The 21,816-nt window shown below is 33.6% G+C and overlaps 3 protein-coding genes across 4 annotated transcripts; 1 reads left to right on the top strand and 2 right to left on the bottom strand.

Annotated features, from left to right (window-relative positions):
• Positions 1 to 1,808, top strand: LOC123911296. Its single transcript, XM_045962701.1, has one exon. The coding sequence runs from the start codon at positions 1,140 to 1,142 to the stop codon at positions 1,716 to 1,718; it is 579 nt and encodes a 192-aa protein (XP_045818657.1). The 5' UTR covers positions 1 to 1,139; the 3' UTR covers positions 1,719 to 1,808.
• Positions 1,809 to 1,937: 129 nt separating this feature from the next.
• On the bottom strand, positions 1,938 to 12,946 carry LOC123911291 (SAC3 family protein A). The gene is made up of 14 exons (XM_045962691.1): positions 12,535 to 12,946; positions 12,376 to 12,447; positions 11,094 to 11,942; positions 10,381 to 10,824; positions 9,099 to 9,200; positions 7,840 to 7,937; positions 7,091 to 7,265; positions 5,107 to 5,601; positions 4,863 to 5,003; positions 4,487 to 4,546; positions 3,451 to 3,581; positions 2,892 to 3,025; positions 2,561 to 2,796; positions 1,938 to 2,372 (listed from the first exon to the last, which is right to left on the bottom strand). Exons 2-14 carry the CDS (start codon positions 12,433 to 12,435, stop codon positions 2,271 to 2,273), a joined length of 3,027 nt encoding a protein of 1,008 aa, XP_045818647.1. The 5' UTR covers positions 12,436 to 12,447; positions 12,535 to 12,946; the 3' UTR covers positions 1,938 to 2,270.
• A 2,363-nt stretch (positions 12,947 to 15,309) lies between these two features.
• On the bottom strand, positions 15,310 to 19,458 carry LOC123911283 (nifU-like protein 4, mitochondrial). 2 transcript variants are annotated; one of them, XR_006810442.1, is made up of 7 exons: positions 19,255 to 19,426; positions 18,526 to 18,915; positions 18,268 to 18,443; positions 17,112 to 17,215; positions 16,714 to 16,825; positions 15,649 to 16,249; positions 15,310 to 15,502 (listed from the first exon to the last, which is right to left on the bottom strand). XR_006810442.1 is itself a non-coding variant. In XM_045962673.1 (6 exons), exons 2-6 carry the CDS (start codon positions 18,878 to 18,880, stop codon positions 16,181 to 16,183), a joined length of 816 nt encoding a protein of 271 aa, XP_045818629.1. In that variant the 5' UTR covers positions 18,881 to 18,915; positions 19,255 to 19,458; the 3' UTR covers positions 15,456 to 16,180. The 2 variants fall into 2 exon arrangements, 1 of the variants encoding a protein (XP_045818629.1); XM_045962673.1 differs by having other exon boundaries at positions 15,456 to 16,249; positions 19,255 to 19,458.
• Positions 19,459 to 21,816: the final 2,358 nt, after the last annotated feature.

The raw sequence follows: 21,816 nt of genomic DNA, 5'->3' as shown, positions 1-21,816 counted from the left end.
TTTTTTTTTTCCTTTTTCTTTCGGGTGAAACTATACTCTAGAGTTTTTAATTTTTGGACTAAATACTCTAGAGTTTTGTTAGTATAGTATTCAACAATTTGATGTAATGTTATTTTTGTTGTTATTAACAAATTTATCATTTAGCCATTTATGAGTTATTTAATCATTGTTCTATTCGACGTAGTTAACTTAACTCTATACGACCACGAATGTAATTGATTCTATTCTTTCTCAATAATAATTAGGGTGTATTTGGTAAGTTCAATAACTTAACTTATAGTTTATTAGATTGAATTATAAACTTGTTTTTCAAGAAGCGTACAAACTTATAGTTTATAGTTTTTTTACATTTTAACCCATTTTTATCCTTATTATGTCATTTTGTACTTACGACAATTAAATTTGTCAAAGACTTTAATTTTATTCAATTAGTTTTTCAACTATAAGTCATCAGCTATCAACTATTTTTCAGCTATCAACTAATTTATAACTTATTTTTACCGTATTTAGGGACAAAGATAGTAGTTCTAATTTATTTTTTTTTGGTACATAGATAAAATGACAAAACCATCATAAACCAACACACACAAGTGACGGAGCCGGTGTTCGAACTCCGGTCATAACTTCCGATCTAACAATTTTGACATATTGTTTTTCAGTGCTAAAACTTGTGGGCAGTAATTCTAATTTCTAAACTATATAAATATAATAACTAAACTTTAAAATGTATAAAGTCTAGGAACTTCATTTTTAAAGTATATGAAAATCCATAAAAAATAAATAAATAATTAAAAAAGAGAAAATAGTTAAAGAAATATGAATTGATGTGACATTTTTATTTTTTATTTTTTTATTCATGTATGTGTGTTAAATCCTATGCCAAGCAAGTGTATGATATTGATATGAGATGATGAATTTTATACAGTATTTATCATATCTACATAGTAGCCTATGCACTAAATTGAAAATATATGATTGTTTTATTAAATAAATAAAAAAAATTGTTTTAGTAACTAAATTCGTTATTTATTCGAAAATGGAAAAAAAAAAAAAATTTGAATGAAAATTATACCACAAAAAATAAAGAAGTGTGTTATCCAAAACAGAGACGAGAGAGTGAGAAAAGAAAGGAAAGGAAAATGGCGCACCTAGCATCAGCTTCTTCTTCTTCTGTTCAACTCTCAAATCCATTTCCACTTTCTTCATCCAAACCTCTTCTCCGCAAGCCTTTCATTCTCTTCACAACACGAGCAACCGAACCTCAAACACCACCCTCTGATTCGGATCAATCCAAACCCGAATCCACCGGAGAAGATTTCGAAGACCGCCTTAACAAACTCCGCCGCCGTAGCAGTGGTGGCGCGCCGGGAAAAAAAGCGGAAATCCGAAAGAGCCGAAAGTCAAATAAGGCTGTGTCAGGATCTGGATCAGGATCAGGATCCAGCTTGTACCTTCCGCCGGTGCCACTGAAAGAAGCGGTTTCCGACGGGTTGAAGGTGGAATTAGGGTTCAGCAAATACAGCGAGAAATTGAATGGTAGAATTGCGATACTTGGATGGGCGGCACTGTTGCTGGTGGAATTGGCAACAGGGAAAGGAGTTATCAATTACCACACACCTGGCACTGTGATTATTCAGTTATATTTTGTGGCTGCTGTTACTGCTATCTATGTCAAGTTTCAGAAGGAGAAAATCAGTGTTTGGCCTGATTCTTCTTAAACCAACTAATTTTGTATATTACTATTGTTGAGCTTCAATTTGTACAATGAAAAAAAAAAAAAATACCAATGCTTCTATTTGCTTTGATAATGTCTATAATTTCTTCTTCAGCCAGAGTTGAAACAACTGTTATATTTCTAATAATAATGTGATTAACTGATTGTAAACTTCAATTTTCCTATCCTATCTAAATTAAGCCAAGATAGATAGATTAGATAGTAAGAAATGGGAAATTTAAATGTGCTTTTATTACTTATATTCTGAATTAAATTACATCTATAATTTATACCCAAAACAATTATTACATCTATAGTTCTGAATTAAATTACATCTATAGTTTGTACTACCCAAGAAAGAATGGTATCCACTCCAAAACAAATGATTATCAAAGGCCATACATTTCTATTTTTTCCTTTTACATTGTACAATTCCACTACACTAATCACAGATTGGAGACTAGGTTCTTGGGACTCGATTAGACAACATTTTTCTATTTTGATTGTGCAATATAACCAGCCTACAAATACATTTAAAGGGTTGATACATTTTTCACTATAATGGTGCCTTCGCTAAAAAATCATTAACAGCAAGGTTGGCATCTCCATGCGCCACAGCATCCTCTGGCTCTGGCACAAACAAATTAGTGGATGAGACCTGCAAAGTATGCAACCATTAGCTATCTATAAAATATAGGTTGATGAGTGACAGGAAATTCTAAATGAATATGGGTTATAGCATGATCGTAGAGCAAGTCCAAGCCAACTCTCAAAATGGTACGAGATGAGTGATGCTTAGACTTAAACCTATTGGTCTGCGAATTTAAAGAGTAGAATCAAACATACCTTTGTATCAACCATCATGTCGCCATTGTTATCAGCAATAATGCTGGCACCATGAGCTTTCAACCATTCTAAACACTCTTCCAAAGCGATGGCCTCTTTCTCATCATTTGATTCATTTGTGGCAGCGGCAGTTGAGAATCCAAGAACCTGGGATACGTAGGAAACAGGTACGGTTGGCCGATATGATCGGCACATGCAGGTCACAGCTTTATAACGCATCTTTTCAACATATAGATCTGTGGAAATAGAGACATCATATTCATTTGTCCGCCTTAAGATATATCTTACCAACTAGCTACAATTGAAAAAAAAATAAAAAATCATTACTCACCCATAAGGCAGGTGTTTAAGTTAGGAGCTGCTTTGTACAGTCTAAAGAATGCAACATAATTTCCCGAAGTTACAGCTGCACGAACTGCTAGGGCATGTTTTACAGCTTCATCCTTCTTTGCTTCGTCAGATAACCTAGCATAGACATCATTAGACGTTAAAATTGGAGGCATTGAAAATCTTATAAAATAAAAAAATAAAGGCCTAAGAAGCAACAAAATGGAAGCAACAGCCAATGTGAGAACATGAGAGGAACAAATACCACAGCTATGGATGCTATTTCTGAGGCAAATTAGAAATAAACCTCTGCCTTGATAAATATAAGAACTAATAAGAGATAAATATATCCAAAATTATTCATGCATGTTTATGGGACCTAACTCATGCATGTTTATGGGACCTAACTCCCCAAGGACTAACTAGAAATTTTTTTAAAAAAAAAAACAGTAAACATTACGGTATTAATAATAATAGCACAAAATTCTGATATACTCCACAATAAGAGTTCAACCAAGAATTTTGAAGACAAAAATATGTGAGAATTTAAACACAGGGTTCACCTTGCCATCGATGATAGGAGTTCTCTGTAATTGTTTGAATGCATTATAACACAAAGCAAGTTGTAAGCAGCAAATTCCATACATGACCCTTTTATCCCTTCAGCATAAAGAGCGTTTAACTGAGATTGGCACTGAAATCACACAAATGGAGTCAATATCTAAACGTGAATAGTAAGTTAAGTAACATCCTCAACATTCTATTATAGACTGATCCCATTTCCAAAACAAATTGGTACCTACATTTTGTACAAGGATTTGAAATTTATAATTAAATAAACTACTTTGCATCATTACATAAGTCAGTAAGTCAGTAAGACACCAGCTCTACTTTGTGTCACCTACTGTGACAAGTTGTTTGTCGTGCGTGTTTCTCTGCTCCGTTTTGTGAACAACTATTTCACACTATTTTCTACTGTGTGTGAATCTTGGCTTTTTTCTCTGCCTGCAAATATCCGCTCACTTTTTCTATTTAATTGTCTAATTTGGTCGAGAGGAGGTAAATAGGCCTGACGAGCCATACTATTTAATTAATACTTGTGTGTGTGTGTGTGTATTGTAGTTTCATAAATATGTTACTTTTTAAAAAAAATTAGGTATTTATCCTTTTTATATAAGTAGGATTTGTTTTTTGAAAAGGAGGATTAGTAGGATCATATGATCCATGAGTTATTTATCCTTTTGAGTATTTATCCTTTTGAGTATTTATCCTTTTGAAAAGGAGGATTAGTAGGATCATATTTATCCTTTTGAGTATTTATCCTTTACACCACCGGATTCTAGGTATTTATCCTTTTGAGTATTTATTCTTGATGCAAAATGCAAATCACCTATGTATCATTAGGTAGCTCATTGTTTAATAGACTTCAACATAAAGAAAGACTCCATTATAGTTTCAAAAGCATGAATGACTTTGAATGAAATATATAAATCCCTGATCTCAGAAGATAAAATGATAGCTACAAGACCAGTAAAAAAGTAACCAAAGCATAAATGAGTTAATTTATTGTAGTCTCTTCAAATAATATAGAAAACTAACCTGATTATATTCAGGCAGGTCCCCAACTTCCAGTGCCAACCGGGCATGAGTTTCATACACCTGAACATCATTTCACGTGTTAGCAAGATCAGGATAGGTGGAAATTACAGCGTGCACATACTATACCCCTATAGGTGCGGTCGATTACATGAATCAAAAAATGCAGTATGTTCTGTCAAAAACCAATTTTCAGTTGAGATATATTAAAATAAACGGTGTTAAAAGAAAAGGGTGGTTTGCTTTCACCTTAATAGTTCTTCTATATGGATAGGGAAATTTAAAAATATGTACAGAAACCATTACTGAGAAATATTATGATATATGAATTAGAATTGATGAAAGAATGTGACCAGAACACATCAAGACGCAGTAGTACCTTGACTGTTAATTGGTTGTGTATTCGTTGCACAGTTAGGTCTTGGCGAATAGACTTTAACTGGTCACATTTATAAAGATAATTCCTTTGGGAATTTTGAACCATTAACAGTGCTTTTTCAAGAACCTCTTCAGGTCTTACCTGTAAGTTCACAACATTTAATTGATATTAGTAGTAAACAAGTGAGAAAGTAGAGAGATAGAAGTAGCAGCATGACATTTAAATTCTTAAAAGGAGATATTACGGTGGCAGGATCTGGTGCCGATGTTAGGCGCAGGTATCGCTTTTCAATTTCCTGGCAGGTACCCTTCACAGTAAGAGAATCCCAGTCAATATCCTCAACAGCTTTGCTGACACTATCATCAAAGCTTTTGCTAAGCACCAGAGCATTGGCCCTTCTGTTGTAAAAGTTTCCAGCTCTAGCATTTTTTTTCCTGGAGTAATTATTTTCTGTTCGTTGTGCTTGGCCTAAATCAAATCGCTTAGAACGATTCTCACGTCTTTTCTTTTCCTCTGGTGTATCATTAAAAACCATTGCAGCAGAATAGTAAGCTGTCAAACCTTGTTCTTTATCACTATCACTAGATGTATCACCATTTTCATGAGCAATAGAAACATCAGCAAGACGCTGCTTCTTAAATGGCCTTTGAGGAGCCTTGCTAGATATTCTCTGCAATAATGGAGACAATTTTGTATTCCTCCAACTGTCTTCCCTGTTCTCTTTGTTTTCCACAGCCACCTGCATGCCATTGATTTAGGTGAATTAAACAAATCATCCATGAAACTTGAAGAGAAATACTTATCATTGTCAACATAATCATACTTGGAAAGCACCTCAATCAGATAAAGGGGTTAATATTTATACCCCCTCCGGTCTCGAGTATAAGCAAAAAGTATCCATATTCAGGTGGTCTCCAATATATGCAAATTTAACTACTTCTACTATATTTAATGGTCATTCCTAAAATACCCCTAAATTAATATAAGTTTTCCTTTTCAATGACTCTTATTCTTATGGAACAAGTTTCTATGAATGACACTTTTGCGAATATGCATACTTTTTTATACAAGATCAAGAAGATTAATTGTTCTTGATTATCTTTCTTAAGTGAGGTTAGGTACTTTTGCTCATAATCGAGATCAGAAGGAGTGCTTTACAGATGAAAAAGCCAATCCAAACAGAACATGGAGGACAGACATACAAAATAAATCCATAGGATGGGACAGACACACAAAAATAAATCCATGAGAGGTTCTTATTGTAAGGAAGACAACCAAGCCAAGGACCCAACATAGTACAAATGTTAGTATCTGTCTACAGTGACATGTCTTAAAGAATATTAAAAAAATAAATTAGTATGTTGGATTAAATATAATAGAAAGAGAATTGAAAATCTCTTAACTAAACAAAATAGTTTCTGTATTATAAAAGTAAATAAGTAAAATGAATCAATAAAATTTGACTTAATTAGTAAAATGGTTCCTTAAAGACATTTTTTGTTTCAGATTGGTCCCTTAAAGAAAAAACGTTCCAAATAGGTCCCTTAAAGACATCTCCGTTAATCAGTTTGGTCCATAAAAAAAGGTCCGAATAGGACCAAACTGATTAACGGATATGTCTTAGGGACCTATTCGGACCTTTTTTTTCTTTAAGAGACCTATTCAGACCTTTTTTTCTTTAAGGGACCAATCTGAAACCAAAAATGTCTTTAATGGACCATTTTACTAATTAAGCCATAAAATTTTCAGTTGGTATTAACTCGCTCACAAAAGCCACTATAAAAATTGCTAAATATACAAGACAAATTCAAGAATAAAATCAAGGCATAGCAAATAAAAAGACACGAAAAATGACAGTATTTCAAGTTTTACATAAATAAAGTAACAGTAGTATTATACTGCAGTCTCAATCCTAATCAGATTTGCATTCACACGACACTATGTAACACATCAATTTAACCAAATGGGAACACAAATGCACAATGCATCTAGTATCCAGATCACAGTAGTAAATATCCTTGATCATAAACATGCACCTCAAATATAGGCCACAAAAAGAAAACAGCATGAAATGAAATAAAACCAACAACCCAATTATTGAGGGAAAACATAAAAAGTGGACTTGCTATCGGCTGTTGTAATCCACACAAGATTCAAAAATAGAATGTGAAAAGGATAACCACAGCTGGAACATTAAAACATCCATAAATTAAGATATCTATAAGTACCTTTCTATCCTTTTCATTAGGTACCCAACTACTGTATTTTACAGTATCATTACTTATTGACACTGGAAGGTCAACCGGCTTCTCCTCTGGTAATGGCTCCCACCTACTTTTAGATCGTCTAGGACTTTTTTTGGACTTTGGCAATACAGAATCATGGGTTGAAGACAGTGCATTACTGCATGTAATGATAACAAAATAAGAATGCTATAATAATTGAATCACTTAAAGAAAAAATATTCATTAATTAGCAAGATAATAAAATATAAAAACATTCATGGTATACGCATGAGACAGATGGGTGCATGATACAGGTTAAAACAACAATAAAATGCAAGCATGCAGAAAAGTTGTAAGTCATTAAAAACGATTACAGTTAGTATTTGCAACTGTATGCTAACGGGAGTGTTCCAATTTGAACTACAAGATTTAATGTATAACTATAAGTGCTTTGCAACACTGAAGATTTTAACTACCATACTCTATTTGGGGGAAATATTAATAGTTTCTCGGTAATAGAAACACAGGTGAGCCCCTCCAGTCAGTCTGAATTGAATCAAAATGATCTTCACATGATAACATCTAAAATCCTATAACTTCTTACATGTGTACTTATATATACTCCAGTTAAAAAAATTGGAGGAAGAAACACTACATTGATTAAATCTTGAAAATCAGAAGCACCTGAAGTTCACACACTAATAAAGAGAATGACATGTCAACTTGGAGAAGGTAAACAACAAACAGCTTACTCTTTATTAACTGCATCTGCATCCGGCATTGGGAAGAGCGGTTCCATATCCCAATTTCGTGTGCATAGGGTACAATCAGCTGTAGCCTTAGTGATCATCTGAAAAGGATGTTAAGGAGTATGATAAGATTATGGAAATAAACTGGCAAACAAAATCCTGGAAAACAACTAATATTGTCAACGCCAATGAAGAGAAATGACAAGCACAACTAGACAGTTCAAATAATTAAATGCTTATTATTCACAACAGAGAAATCCTTGTAAATTAATATACTAATTATGTGTCTATTTGCTGGTTAGAAACTAGAATGAATTTCAGTAGTGTTGTAGGACATGCAATCAATCAAAACACTAAAGGAGCAAGCACCGAGAACAATTCAAACCGGGCTCTGGTGAGCAATCTGATGTTTTAGCAATTAGCATGTAAAACAGAAATATGATACCAACCAAGTAAGTATAGTTGTGAGTACCAGTTTCATAAAGGCAGAATGGAAGTGGCAAAAAAGACTCCTTTAACAACTCCAGGATTTGTTTCAATATTCTAATATTCCAATTATTCATTAAGAATCACACACATTAAGCTTCTTAAACATTGCTCTTTATGTCTCCTTTATTTGCACTTAGACTCAGTACTTTGAAGGGAAAATTAATTTAAATTAAGGTGCGGTAAAGAAATATAGGGCTTTTATATTTTAGGGTGCCAATACATCTGTTTTTAAAATCATCAATATGTTAATTATAAACAATTTGTGTGTGTCTGTGTCTATCTATTTCTATGTACTTATATGTCAGCTATCACTTGCCACCAGCACTATATGTTATATGTATAAATTTGTTCACTTTTTCTCGATGATGCCTTCAAAGTCACTTGACGAAATATAGGCGACTTATACAATTACAAAGTTGTTTCCGCTCATAATAAAAAGGGCAAAGACGACTACATCGTGCTCTGTAATTTTTGGTAGAGTTCCACAAGGGAGGAAAAACAATCAAGCATAAAAAGACATTGTGCTCTGTTTGATCCCAAGGTTATAAAAATATAGAAGTTAATTTAAGCTCTAGCAGAAATTAGCTTTCAAGATCATCAAGAAGAATAATTCAAAAAAATCATGTCATTATGCAAACATAGAAAGTGGCAAACAAAATTTAGCAAAATCATGAAGAGAAGAATTCTAAGAAGTAAGAACTAATAAATACTAGCTAAAGGAATACTAACTTAATATTTTTATTCACTTCGTCCAAAATAAAAGCAAAACTCACCTCTTTCATGACAGCCTGGCAAGCGGCCATTTGCTTATCATCTTTACAACGAGCCAAAGCTCTTTCAACATAGCCGCGCAAAGACTTTGGAAACATACCGGGCTGTAGCAAGAGTAGTTCAATGATTATTATTAGAAGTAAATACATAAAACTATTGTTATCAAATCGAGATTCAAATCATAAATCATAATCAATTTGGAAATGTCTATCTTAGTATAATTCTTAAAATCCAAGAACAAAAATATTATGGCATTTTCAAGTATAAATGAGTGACATAAAAAAAAACTATAAGCTTATCATGTATGAAGTATGAACCAACAAATATTTCAAGATTCGAGTCATAAATCAAATAACAAAAGAAAAGTGGACGGCCATACAGTAGGCAAAAAGAGGCTGGCTACACAATGCTCAACATGTAAGTCTTTAGACTGAATTAAGATTTATCATAGTGAACGGGAATTGATAATAATGAATAAGGATACATGTCCAAAATAGATATGCACGATGATTAATATTGGGTTCAATTTTGTTTCAAATCGAGATACATCGTTGACCATGCATAAAGCCATCATAATTTTGGTTGCAATATCAATGTGTTATATGAAAACATTCATGCATGTAATCAATTCCAAAAACACGACTTTTGTTAATTCAAAAGTAGGTTGTTAGCGCCAACACATAATTTAACTAAGGTCAGACCTCTGCATACGAAAGTTCCAAAATAAGGCCCTGTACTATTTTAGCCTTAAGTTTTATAAACAAGGCAATATTTAGCAAGCATATTACCATGACAGTTGGTCTTTTAAGGGGTTTTCCCTCACCTTTTGCATAGTTTGGCTTTGTTGGTGTTTTTATTTGTTCTTTGTTTTTTCTTTCTACATGGAGTAAACTTATCCTCCTAACCCTTCTTAATTATCCCTTTCTTCTTCTTTTTGAAAAAATCTACCCACACTTCGGTAAATTCAAACAATAAACTGTTTGATTCAAGAATAACTTTTCCGGTTTCATTCCTATTTTCACTATTAACAACAAAATTGTCACCTTATTTTGACTTCATTTCAATTTTCAAAATTTGTACCAGAGATGGTGAAAACAATAAATTGTTATTTTCACTATTCCCATTCCTTAATTTCTATCAACTTATTATATAGTGTCATATGTTATGCATTTTTATTTTCCATTAATCATGAAAAGACAAATAAAATAAATAAACGAATGGCAGGGAGATAATAAGTTTGGAATATAATGAAATAAAATCAGTGAAATTATTGTTGAAGTCTACCTTGAGTATAGAATTAGCAGCATCATTAGAGGATACTTTCTCAGTCGGTTTTGTCAGTGAAACAGCAATATAAGCAGGTTTCAATGTTGCACTGGATGTGGAGCTATCTTTTTCGGTCTTAGGTTGTTCAAATGTCAAATTTGAAGCAATTCGAGGATTTGTTGGAATCTGAAGCTTGTTTACTCGTTTTGTATCCAAAGGTGGTGCACTTTGTACGGGCGCCGCATTTACCTGTTGAGGGGGAGGGGGAGGAGGAGGCAAATAGAAATTGGTTCCTTGAGAAGATACTGTCGTCTGTTGATCCTGAAATTTATCATAAGAAGAATTTAAATCCAAATGACTTTGATAGTTTGGTTGAATAGGATTAGTTTGGTGAATTTGTGAACTAGTTTGAGCGCCATGTTTCCAGTAACCATCATGATCACCACTATTTACTGCAGCAGGCTGACCACCAAAAGAAACAAACATGAAGTTAATAAGTTGATTAAGCCAGCAAAACTACAAAACAACTGACTAACCAAATGCAACAATATTGTGTCATTGAAGCATGACAGAGATTAGATATCCAATATACTAAAATATGAAAAGAAATGGAACACCAAAGACCTAACAAAAAGGATTTATTTGCTAAAATCACAACAAAAGCAATTTGGCATGAATAACTAGCAATTTATCTGTCCTTTGAAGCCAAACTTTGTCAATGATATTCAAACCTGAAAAGAAGGCACAGCAGGAACGCTGGATTCTTGCCCCCAAAATTGTGGATATGATTGTGGGGGCTGGTTATTTGGAGTTGCATAACCACTAGTTGCTGCAGGAACAGGACAACCCAAAGTAGATGAAGTTGGGACAGACAAGTTCTCTGTCCCTGGGGCACAACTGACTTCAGTTTGGCTGTAATAGTCTGCCCATTGTGTGTATTGTTGCTGATACTGCACTGTAGTAGCTGCAGCACCAGAACTATATGAGCTATTGGAATCTGGGGCGTAACTTGTATATGGATGAGAGGAATAACTTGAATAACTGCCATTGTTCCACACCGGCGCTTGATTTCCGTATCCGTTGCTGTTTTGGTAACTTCCGGTAGTCTGATAATCAGCAGGATTGTAATAAGTGCTTGGATAACTTGTGGATCCAGCATAAGACCCAGTATTCTGAAAGGAGGAAATAGGCTGATAAGGAGCACCTGTATTTTGATATGCTCCTACAGGCTGTGAATAAGCATGATTAGGTTGCTGCTGATAGCTGTTATAGTAGCTTGAGTATCCCGCACTGCCATAACCATATGGATTAGAAGAATTTGCATATGATGTGTATGTATTGTAATCTTGTGGTGCATTAGCTGTTCCCAAATTTGATGAATTACCGGCAACTGATGATACACCTTGACCATCTTGAACGCTTCTTCCAGGCGGCTGTGGATGCTGGTCATACTGGTAGGTTGGATTAGAATAAATTCCATTCGCTGTGGAGCTCTGAACAGTCCATGATACTGCTTCTGACCCAGATGTCGTGGGAGCATATGAAGATGTCTGATGTTGACTAGCATCAACAAGCCGATTCTATAAACAAAACAAAAGGAGACGAGGAGGGTTATGTATTTGAAGCATAATCAATATGCATAGCATAAAAACTAATCAAAGTTCTTTCTATCAAAACCATAGTTTTAAATGTGGACGGCAACCAAAATTGGAGGCCTCCATGGTCACAATTACGACCGCATTGGCTGAATAGTTTTAAATTGCAGACTGCAACCGCGATTGCAGCTGCAACATAAAGGTTCGGAGGCCTTCACAATCGCAATTGCAACAACATGACATGTCCATAATTGTAATCGCGACGTAAATCCAACGGCAATTTAAAACTTTGGTTGAAACATATATGCATTAAGTGACACAAAGACGAGACAGTAGCTTTTGGTTCCAAATTTAAATATTGTCCAAAACACACAATTTAAAAAATGAGAGAAAATAATAATGATTCATAGATTATTACCTCGAATAGATGGGAGTCAACAGGAACTAACGTCTCAGTATGAGTTCCTTCATTTGCCATCGCTCAAAAACCCTAAATATTAATCAACAAAAACAATTCAATTAACACAAATCTCAGAAAAACCCTAATTAGTTAATAACAAATTATAGCAGTACGAACCTTTGAAGTGGTCGGAAAAACTCTGCGGCCGAATCAGAGAAAATCAGATACGAATCGGAAGAAGCATAAAAATCAAATTCGGGATAAGAAGAAAAATAAAAATTTAAAAAAAAAAAGAAAAAAGAAACAAATGCTACGATATATCTACGAATTATTATTGTTAATTAACAGGAGAAAACGATTGATAGAAAAAGTGAGAAAGGGGAAGGACTTTTGTTTGTTTGCAGTAATTGGCGGAAGAAAACAGAAGGAAATATATATAGTGGTGTTTGTGTTTTGTGTTTGGGTCGTAACAAGAGAAGAAGAAGAAAGCTATTGGGAGAAACAATTATGATCTTGTTTGGGGGCTATAGGCAGGCATAGCAAATTAACAACCAAACTAGTCATGTATTGAAGAGATGGGTCCACATTTTGAGATTTAAAAGAAAATATATATATATGTCAAATAGTTTTTTTCTTTTTTCTTTCACGACCGGTATAACCAGGTTCGGGGGTCAGTTCTAGCATTAAGTGGTTTGACTTTTACCTACGGATAGTGGTCGTTGCTATAAGTCAAGTTTCGTATTTCGTTTGCCATGTGTCCACATCTAACGGCGTTAGTCAAAAATTTGACCAGAGGGACAAACTTATTAAACGGAAGAAAATATAAGGGATCAATTTGAAACATTTAAAAGATAAGGGACCAACTTGAAACCTAAAATAAATATAAGGGATCAAATGTGCAATTAAACCTATTATGTTTGATTTATAAATTTTTAGATTTATTTGAAACCAAAATCACGGTCCTTGCTTGAATTCAACTATTACGGTTTTGAAGCTACATATTCTAGTACACATATATTTTGCATTAAAAATCCATAAAAACTCTAATACCAAATACTTCCTCTGTTATTTTTTAAGTGTATTTTTAGAATAGTAACACTAAATTAACCAAATGTATTTTTAGTTCTCATAGTAATGGCAACTGATAAGGAAGATCTTATATATTTAGTTCAATTTATTGTTCACTATGATGCAAAAGTTAGACATGTTAGTTGTGAACTAGGGGAGATTTGAAGTGTTTAGTATATGGGATGTGATAGAATGCGAGGTTTTAAATTTTCTTTTGGCACAATAAACAGAAATAAATTCCACCACCAGCAAGGGTTTAGCAGAAGGACAATACTTTTACGACGTGGTTTAAATTCCGAGGGCACCCGCCTCCTCTTCAGACGTGTCTTCGACAAACTGGCGGTTGTTCGGTCTCTGCTTTTGGAGGCGGGAGTGCTTGGTCGCTAGGGTTTCCTTTTCCGCAACCAATTCGACTAAAAAATGTATGTACATTTAATCATCTGATGCATTTTAAATAAACTTATGGCTTAAATGCAGTTTTGATCCCCCTATTTTGAATTTTTTGAAGTTTTGGTCCCCCTATTTCAAAAACCAACTTTTTAGTCCCCCTATTTTAGATTTTTTGTACTTTTGATCCCCCGCTTCATTTTGAATCAATTTTCATGATGTGGCAGATGACACATGTAAACTACAATTACACATGACATTATTGTTTATTGTATTTCAATAAATCATTTTATTAAAATTAATTTTGATTAATAAAATATTAAATAAATTAATTAATTAAAAGAGATTAATCCCAAAAATTCCTAATTTTCCCGGATTTCTTCATCTAAGATCATCATCTCATCTCAAATCTAGATTTCTTCCTCACCTCATCTTCAAAATTAGGGAATACTTTGTTGAGTTGGTTTCCCTTTAGGTCCGGAGTTTTATGCTACGAGGAAAGTTATAGAACAAATAAGCTTGGACAGTAAATAGGTAATTTTATTGATATTGGGAAACAATGAACTATTTCCTGATTGAAAAACATGAAAAAATTTCTTGTTCGCATTAGTGAGATTTTTGGTTACAAGGAGTTAAGTGGAAGAAACGGAGAAAGATTTTGGTGGGGTTGGTGATGGAGTTGTATAAATTTTGATTTTTTTTTTTTGTTGATAGACGAATAAATTTGAATTTGGAGAAGAGTCAAAATGTTTAAGAGAGTAATTGTAGTGTCCATGTGTCATCTGCGACATCATGAAAATTGACTCAAAATGAAATGGGTGACCAAAAGTACAAAAAATCTAAAATAGGGGGACTGAAAAGTTGATTTTTAAAATAGGGGGATCGAAACTTTAAAAAATTCAAAATAGAGGGATCAAAACTGCATTTAAACCTAAACTTATTTATATTAGAGACAAATTAATGAAAGATGGCATGTGTCACTAGGATAGCCTTTCTATTATTCTATCATCACTTCACAGTCCACCTCTAGCAAAGACATCTTTTATCTCCGAAAGAATCTGATGGCAAGAATGATTTATGAAATGTAATTTATCCATAAATTTTACTTTCACCTAGACTTTTGTTTGCAAGTTTGAAGAAGAGAGAAGTAGATGATAGAGGAATTTATCAAGGAAGAACTTTGAAGGGTTCATTTTTCTTCATAATACAAAATTATCCTAATTTGGTGGAACTCAAAATTGTATTGGTGGAAGATTTTAGAGGATTTATCATGAGTTTTTCAAATTCAATCTATGTTGTTATAGTGTTCTCAAAATTAAAAATCTATTAATCATAAGCATTTATTTATCATTATCTATAAATAAACACAAAATTACAAAAAATAGTAAAAAAATTCTCTATTTTTCTCTCTCTATTTCTTTCCTTAAAAATTTATCTCCTCCCCTACAAACTAGCAAACAAAAGCTTATGAAAATAATCTGAAACAACTCATCAATATATCATTAAATATAAACACTTTACCAAATACTTATAATATACAAGGTATACATAAAAAATTCTTCCAAACTTACAAAGCATCATGAATGCTCTGTTTAGAAAACGAAATTATTGTTGAGTGTAACCGAGAAAATATGATTTTGCACTATTGGTTTGACAAACAAATTATTCAGTAAAATATAACATTTCATGCCTGAAAAAGGCATGTAAAAGAGGTATACTAAATGTTGGATTGCTAGCAGCATATATATTAGCAGCAGTCAACAAAATTCACAAAAAATTAGCACTAGAGACTCCTTAGTGCATAACAGCATCTGTTGGCTGTTATGAAATCAATACCCTGATTTTTATTTGGCTTTGGAGTATTTGTGAATCAACACTAGAATACCAAAGGTAGGCAAAAAATAATAAAATGATCCGTGCCTTTTTTTTTTTCTTTCTGGTTCTCCTTAACATGCACATACATCCATTTGAACACGGAGAAAAGCGCAAGTTACCAAATCTTAAATAATACAAGTGTGTCCTCAATGCAAGGCCAATAGACAAATAATGCCTTGCACTTTTCCAGGAACCTTGGTTCAGAAGGAAAGACCAAGAACCCATAGAAACCAAGGCCGATGCCACCTTTCTGCAATGGGCACCATGTTATGAACTACCTTCATACTATTCCAGCGAGATCTAACTAGCTCGGAACAATTTCATGTCATACTGCAATGTATCCGACTCACAACTTATTAAATATATTATTTTTTTTTTGCATACACTCATTTTGTGCCTCCATCATGTACTGCTGTTGTACTTGGAAGTTTCTGTTGAGTGTGAAATGTAAAGATTAAATGCAGACCGTAATTATAGAAAAATATGAGATCAACTACTCTGTTTGTCCACTTAAAGCTGCTTCCTCATCCTCGGCATCCATTTCTTGTTCCACACCTTTGACCTGTAAATGCAGCAAGAAGCATTGGAAGAATGTTCCTCTATAATACAATTGAACAAATCATATAAATTGGAACTCAGCCTATTAATGCTGCTTTAAATAAACACTCAATAATATATACAGCTTTCTCTATACTTTCTAGTATGCATAATGACAAGCTAAAGGATAGTATTAGTATGCACAATGACTTGCATGTAATCAATCGTGTAAAACAAATGGAATATCTAATTCCCATCCATGAAGTACAACTAGAAAATCTTATAAGTTAATTGATCTCCAAGTTTATACTTGTAATATTCCCTCAAAATCAACTTAAGAATGTCATAAGAAAGGTACAACCGCTTCATTATGAAAGGAAGATAAGTTGAGGATTCCAATCAATTCAATTACCATTACCATTACCATAAATATATAGAAACATCAAATGGATCAGTTTCATCACAAAATGATGATTCCAAACTTGTTACCTCAGGTACATAATGCATCAGCATATTCTCAATGCCTGACTTCAGAGTCACTGAAGAACTTGGGCAGCCACTACACGCTCCTTGCATTTTAAGTTTGACTATCCCCGTATCTCTAGAGAAAACCACAGTATAAAAAACAAGTAAATGAGGCATTCTATAATGTACAACATTAGCATTCTCAACACTGACATTGTCTTGAAAATTTACTCATTTAATTTTTGTTCATTTCAGTAATAGTATAATATGTTAGCATGCTGTTATCTGAGATATGTCTTCATTATTATCATCATTTATTCTTTAACACAAAGATCCTAAAATAATGAGATAAATAGAAAAGGTAGAATGGAACTTCAGAACTTCTATTTTGTGAAGAGTGAAGAGGGGGAGAGAGAACTTACGGATCAAAACCACAATACACAATGTCCCCACCATCATCTTGTACAGCTGGTCGAATACGAGTCTCTAACAGTTCCTTGATCATCGCAACTATTTCAGAATCATCCTGTATGGAAACAGGTAAGCATACCAGTTAGTTATGGCATCTCAAAGGTGGCATAAGTTATACAAATCGCATACTCCTGAACACTTGGGTCACTATAAGTCTAAAACAAAGTTAGGAGAAACCTATGGGAAAGTATTTAGACTTGTGAGATACAAGACAATGCCAACCGTGTTTGAACTAAGGCAAAGGGGGAGGGACGTAGTAAGTAGCAGGGGCTTCAGCCCCTCCTGACTACACACACACATATAGACTATTACACCTAATATAATATAATATGATCTCTTTCACCCACTTGAGGCTCTAACCCCCCGCCCATAAATCATCCACCTTCCCATTTAGGCTTTGTGTTTCCTTTCAATATAAGAGAACTGGTATGTTTTGTGATTTTGAAAAGAGAGTCGCTGAAAGATTATAATAGATGTTTTCATTAATTCATTTATAGGAAAATGTTAGAAAGTTAGTTAGTTGGGTTATGTTAGTTCCTAGGTTTTGAACTCTGGAATTCCTAGTTAGTACTCATTTGATGTCCCTCAGTTCACCAACTCACCAACCGAGATGTCGGCTTGTGACGATAGATTTGTAGTGTAACTTAATGTTTTGAACATTATGAATATTATCTAAGAAATTTGATAAATATTATATAATATGTTGGATGAATTTTAATTTATATAGCTACCTAACCCCCACAGTTGTCTTGTCCAATCCTGGCTCTGCCCATGAATATGAATAGGTCAGTAAGTATTTCTATGACTCTATCAAGTATCAACACATTCACATAAATTCGTTATTTGAAGGTGTCGTATACAATACAAAGACCCCCAAGCAAACCAATAGAAACATAAAATGAAATAGAATACAAATTTCAAGTGTAGAGATGAACATGATCTGAAGTTCTTAATGCTCAATATAATTAATTGAGCTAATTTACTATGAAATAAACATAGCAGAAAGAAGAATAAGTTAGGGTAATAAATATGAAATTTAAACATTAAAGTGCCAAATTCGTTGAAATGAGGCTATAGCAATATTAGCATAGAAATGAGGAAACTTACATCATGAATTGCTGTGTCCTTGGATGCAGCAGCTTGAGAGTCTAGAAAGAGTGGTTCACCGGAAGAGTAGAAATCCATAATAGCGGCAAAAATTTCAGGCTTAAGAAATTCCCAGGAAGCATCTTCCGATTTGGTAACGGTAACAAAATCAGATCCGAAGAAAACACGAGTAATTCCTGCAAGAAGAAAACAAAAATCAGAAAACAGTTGGAACACAGAGGAAATAGGAAAGAAATGAAGACATAGGGAGGGTAGTACCGTCAATAGCGAAAATTGATTTGGCAAGAGGAGAATTCATGGCGGAACGAGGGTTAGGGAAATCGGCGCTTCCAACATCCATAACAGGCTTACCAGGATGAAACATGAGAGACTCTGGATTTGGAGTGGATTGTGTTTGGATAAACATACTCCTCCTTTGTCCAGTGGAAAATGGAGATGGAAATGGAGAGGTGGAGGAAGAGAAATAGAAAGCATGTTGGTTGTGGTTGCGAGGTTGAAACAACGTCGTTGCACCCAGGCAGCGAGAACAATTTGTTGTCTCCGGTTTGATGGAATTGAAAAGTCCTAGTCGTAATCGTCTTCCCAATCGGAAAACGCTAACCCTCACCGTCATCCTTCTGTTATAGTGATGATTGTTTTTGCTATGTCCTGTTCCAAAAAGGCTTCCATCAACCACACGAAACGACGCCGTTACAGTGCAAATTAGAGTAGCTTTTGATTATACTCTTATCTTGATAAGAACTTATACTAGTAAAGAAATATTGATAAGAACTTATACGTACTATTTATTTCATGAAACTTGCTACCAACCAATTGACATAATCCATAAAAGTAAATAAGAACAATTGAAGAGGAAAAGAAAAATCTACTATAGAAAATTGTACAAGTAGCGATCCATATAAAAGCAAAAGAAAGAATTGAATGAACATGTATTAAGCATGAAATAAAAAATGGAAGAAGCATAAATGACGAAAGAGAAAGTGATACCAGGCAGAGGGAGAGAGGTGAGCGAATCGGCGGAGAGTGAAGGGTGGGTTTATGATTGATTAGAATCACAAAATCAATCAATCCTGTTAAGTTAACAATTACAGAGAAAAATTTAACATTAGAATACAATTTACTGTAGCTTTGTTTGAGGAGGCGGTGGAAAATGCAAGGGTTTGCAAACAAAACCAATTTGTGGACAAGTCCTCTTTCAATTCTCTCCAACGTAGGATTAATCTGACGCCAGTGTTTAAGGTCGACATGTGTTTAAAGTCATTTTTTTTTTTTTATAATTAGTTTAAAGTCATTTTTTTTTTTATAATCGCCATTTTTTTTTTAAATCGAACTCAACACTTATAGCATACTACCAAAATTCCTCACTACTAGACCAAAGGCTTAAATCAAATATTTTTAATTTACAAAAGGCAAATACATAACAGAATAGTTAGAAAATAGGATAAATTTTTAATGGAGAAAATGTTATTTTCTTATTTTAGACAAATTTAGAATAAAAAGTTATTTTGTGATTGGTGAAGAAATTCAATCTCTTATCGGTTATTCCCAAATTATTGAGGTCCAAAAATAATTTTAAAATCAAAATGATTATTATCTGGTCCTTTATTTTTAATAAATCAAAACACTTTAATTAATGATAGAAAAAATTGAAAATTGTTGATTCATATCAATTAAATTAACTTCAATTTATAGAAAAAATAATGCAAGCCCACAAATAAAAATATGAAAGCATTCCTATCAAAAAAATATAAATGAAAACACATTCAACATAAAAGTAAAAATGAAAAAAAAAAATCTGTAGAGAATAAATAAAACCATTTTTTAAGCCAATTGAACAGGCAACATGTTAAGATAATTTTCGATGTCAGTTGTTCTTGGTTGAACTCGATTGTGATTCCTCTGGGACTGAATTTTACTAATATAGTCTTAATTTTTAAAGGTGATGTTCAAACCACTACAAAGGACCGGTGAGTGGTGACCGATTGCGTTGTGTAATGTTCTCTATAGAGGGGTGCCTAAAGTTTTTGCTAACAAATTAAAATGTGTGCTTCATAAATGTATTTATGACAACAAAACTTCCTGGAAGATCAATTATGGATAACGATATGGATGTAATTGAGTTGGTGCAGTTAATGAAACCAAAACCGGTTAATGAATTGTGAAAAATATTCTTGCTACCTATGAAGAAGCATTTGGCCAAATAATTAATTTGTAAAAGTATGAAATTTTTTGTAGTAGGAATGTCTCTCTATGTCACCAATACTTTAGGAGTGCATGTCCTTGGGACTAATAAATATCTCGATTTCCTGTCTATGGTGGCCCAGAGTAGAAAATCAACATTTCAATTTATAAAGGATATAATTTGGAAGATTAACTCTTGGAGTAATAGATATTTCTCTCAAGCAGATCGAGAGATTATGATTAAATTGGTTCTTCAATCTACACCCTCGTATGTTATGAGTATTTTTTTCAATTTCATCATTTTTAATTTCATCATCTCTTTGTGATGAAATTGAAAAAATGATGAACTCATTTTGGTGGGTCATAATAGACAACAATCTAAAGATGTCTATTGACTTTCTTGAGAACGTCTTGCTATGCACAAAAATGCGGGTGCCATGAATTTTAAAACCATTGAAGCTTGTATCGAAAAAAAAGAAAAAAAAGCATTGAAGCCTTTGATTATGCAATGCTTGAAAACAAGCATGGAAGCTGTTATCATATTCAAATAATTTAATCCTAAAAGTGGTTTTCTTCATTCTGAGTATTGGGCATAATCTCAGCTATGTTTGCAAAGCATGTGGAGTGTTAAATATATTGTTCGCGGTGGATATAAATGGAGTACTATACTGGTAACCATATTCCAGAATGGTGATACTTTTACACCGACATGTGGACATGAATCATGTGATGACTATTAAGACAGTCACTGACTGATTCATAGAGGTAGAATTTGCCTCTTATTTGTTCCTTGTTTGATGATAGTAGTGCAAGAATTTGTTAGCAAACTCCTCTATTAGATTCAGTTCCAATCGACAAAATTATTTGGATATGAAAAGAATGGGCACTATTCAGTTAAGAGTGTATATCGTTATTGCATCGACAAGACTATTGATACTACACATCTGAAGGTTTTAGGACAGTGGTAGTATATTTGGAAAGCAGCAGCTTCACCAAAAATTAAGAACTTTATATAGCGGTTGTCATAATTGCATTCCAACAAGATTTTGACTGAACCAAAAGAGTGTTAATTATCCTAGTAATCATGTTCATCGTGATGATGAGCTTGAAAGATAATATTCATCTAGTATTTTTCTTATGCAATAATGCAAAGGATATATGACAAGAGCTTAAATGGAGGGATTTTAACCAACAACACTTGCAGGTATACGATCATATACAGCGGAGATCATTACCATCGAGCATTTGGCAACAAAGAAACTATAAGGTGTGGAGGCATAAAATTGAACCGGCTCATGTAGTTTGTGACAGATCCACCAATTTGTTACTGGAATGGAATTTGAACTAGACCCGAGAATGTTGTTACAA

Source organism: Trifolium pratense, linkage group LG1, assembly GCF_020283565.1.
Source record: "Trifolium pratense cultivar HEN17-A07 linkage group LG1, ARS_RC_1.1, whole genome shotgun sequence".
NCBI lineage: Eukaryota > Viridiplantae > Streptophyta > Magnoliopsida > Fabales > Fabaceae > Trifolium > Trifolium pratense.
The sequence above is the reverse complement of the archived record's forward strand: the minus strand, read 5'-3'. Positions and strand labels throughout refer to the sequence as shown.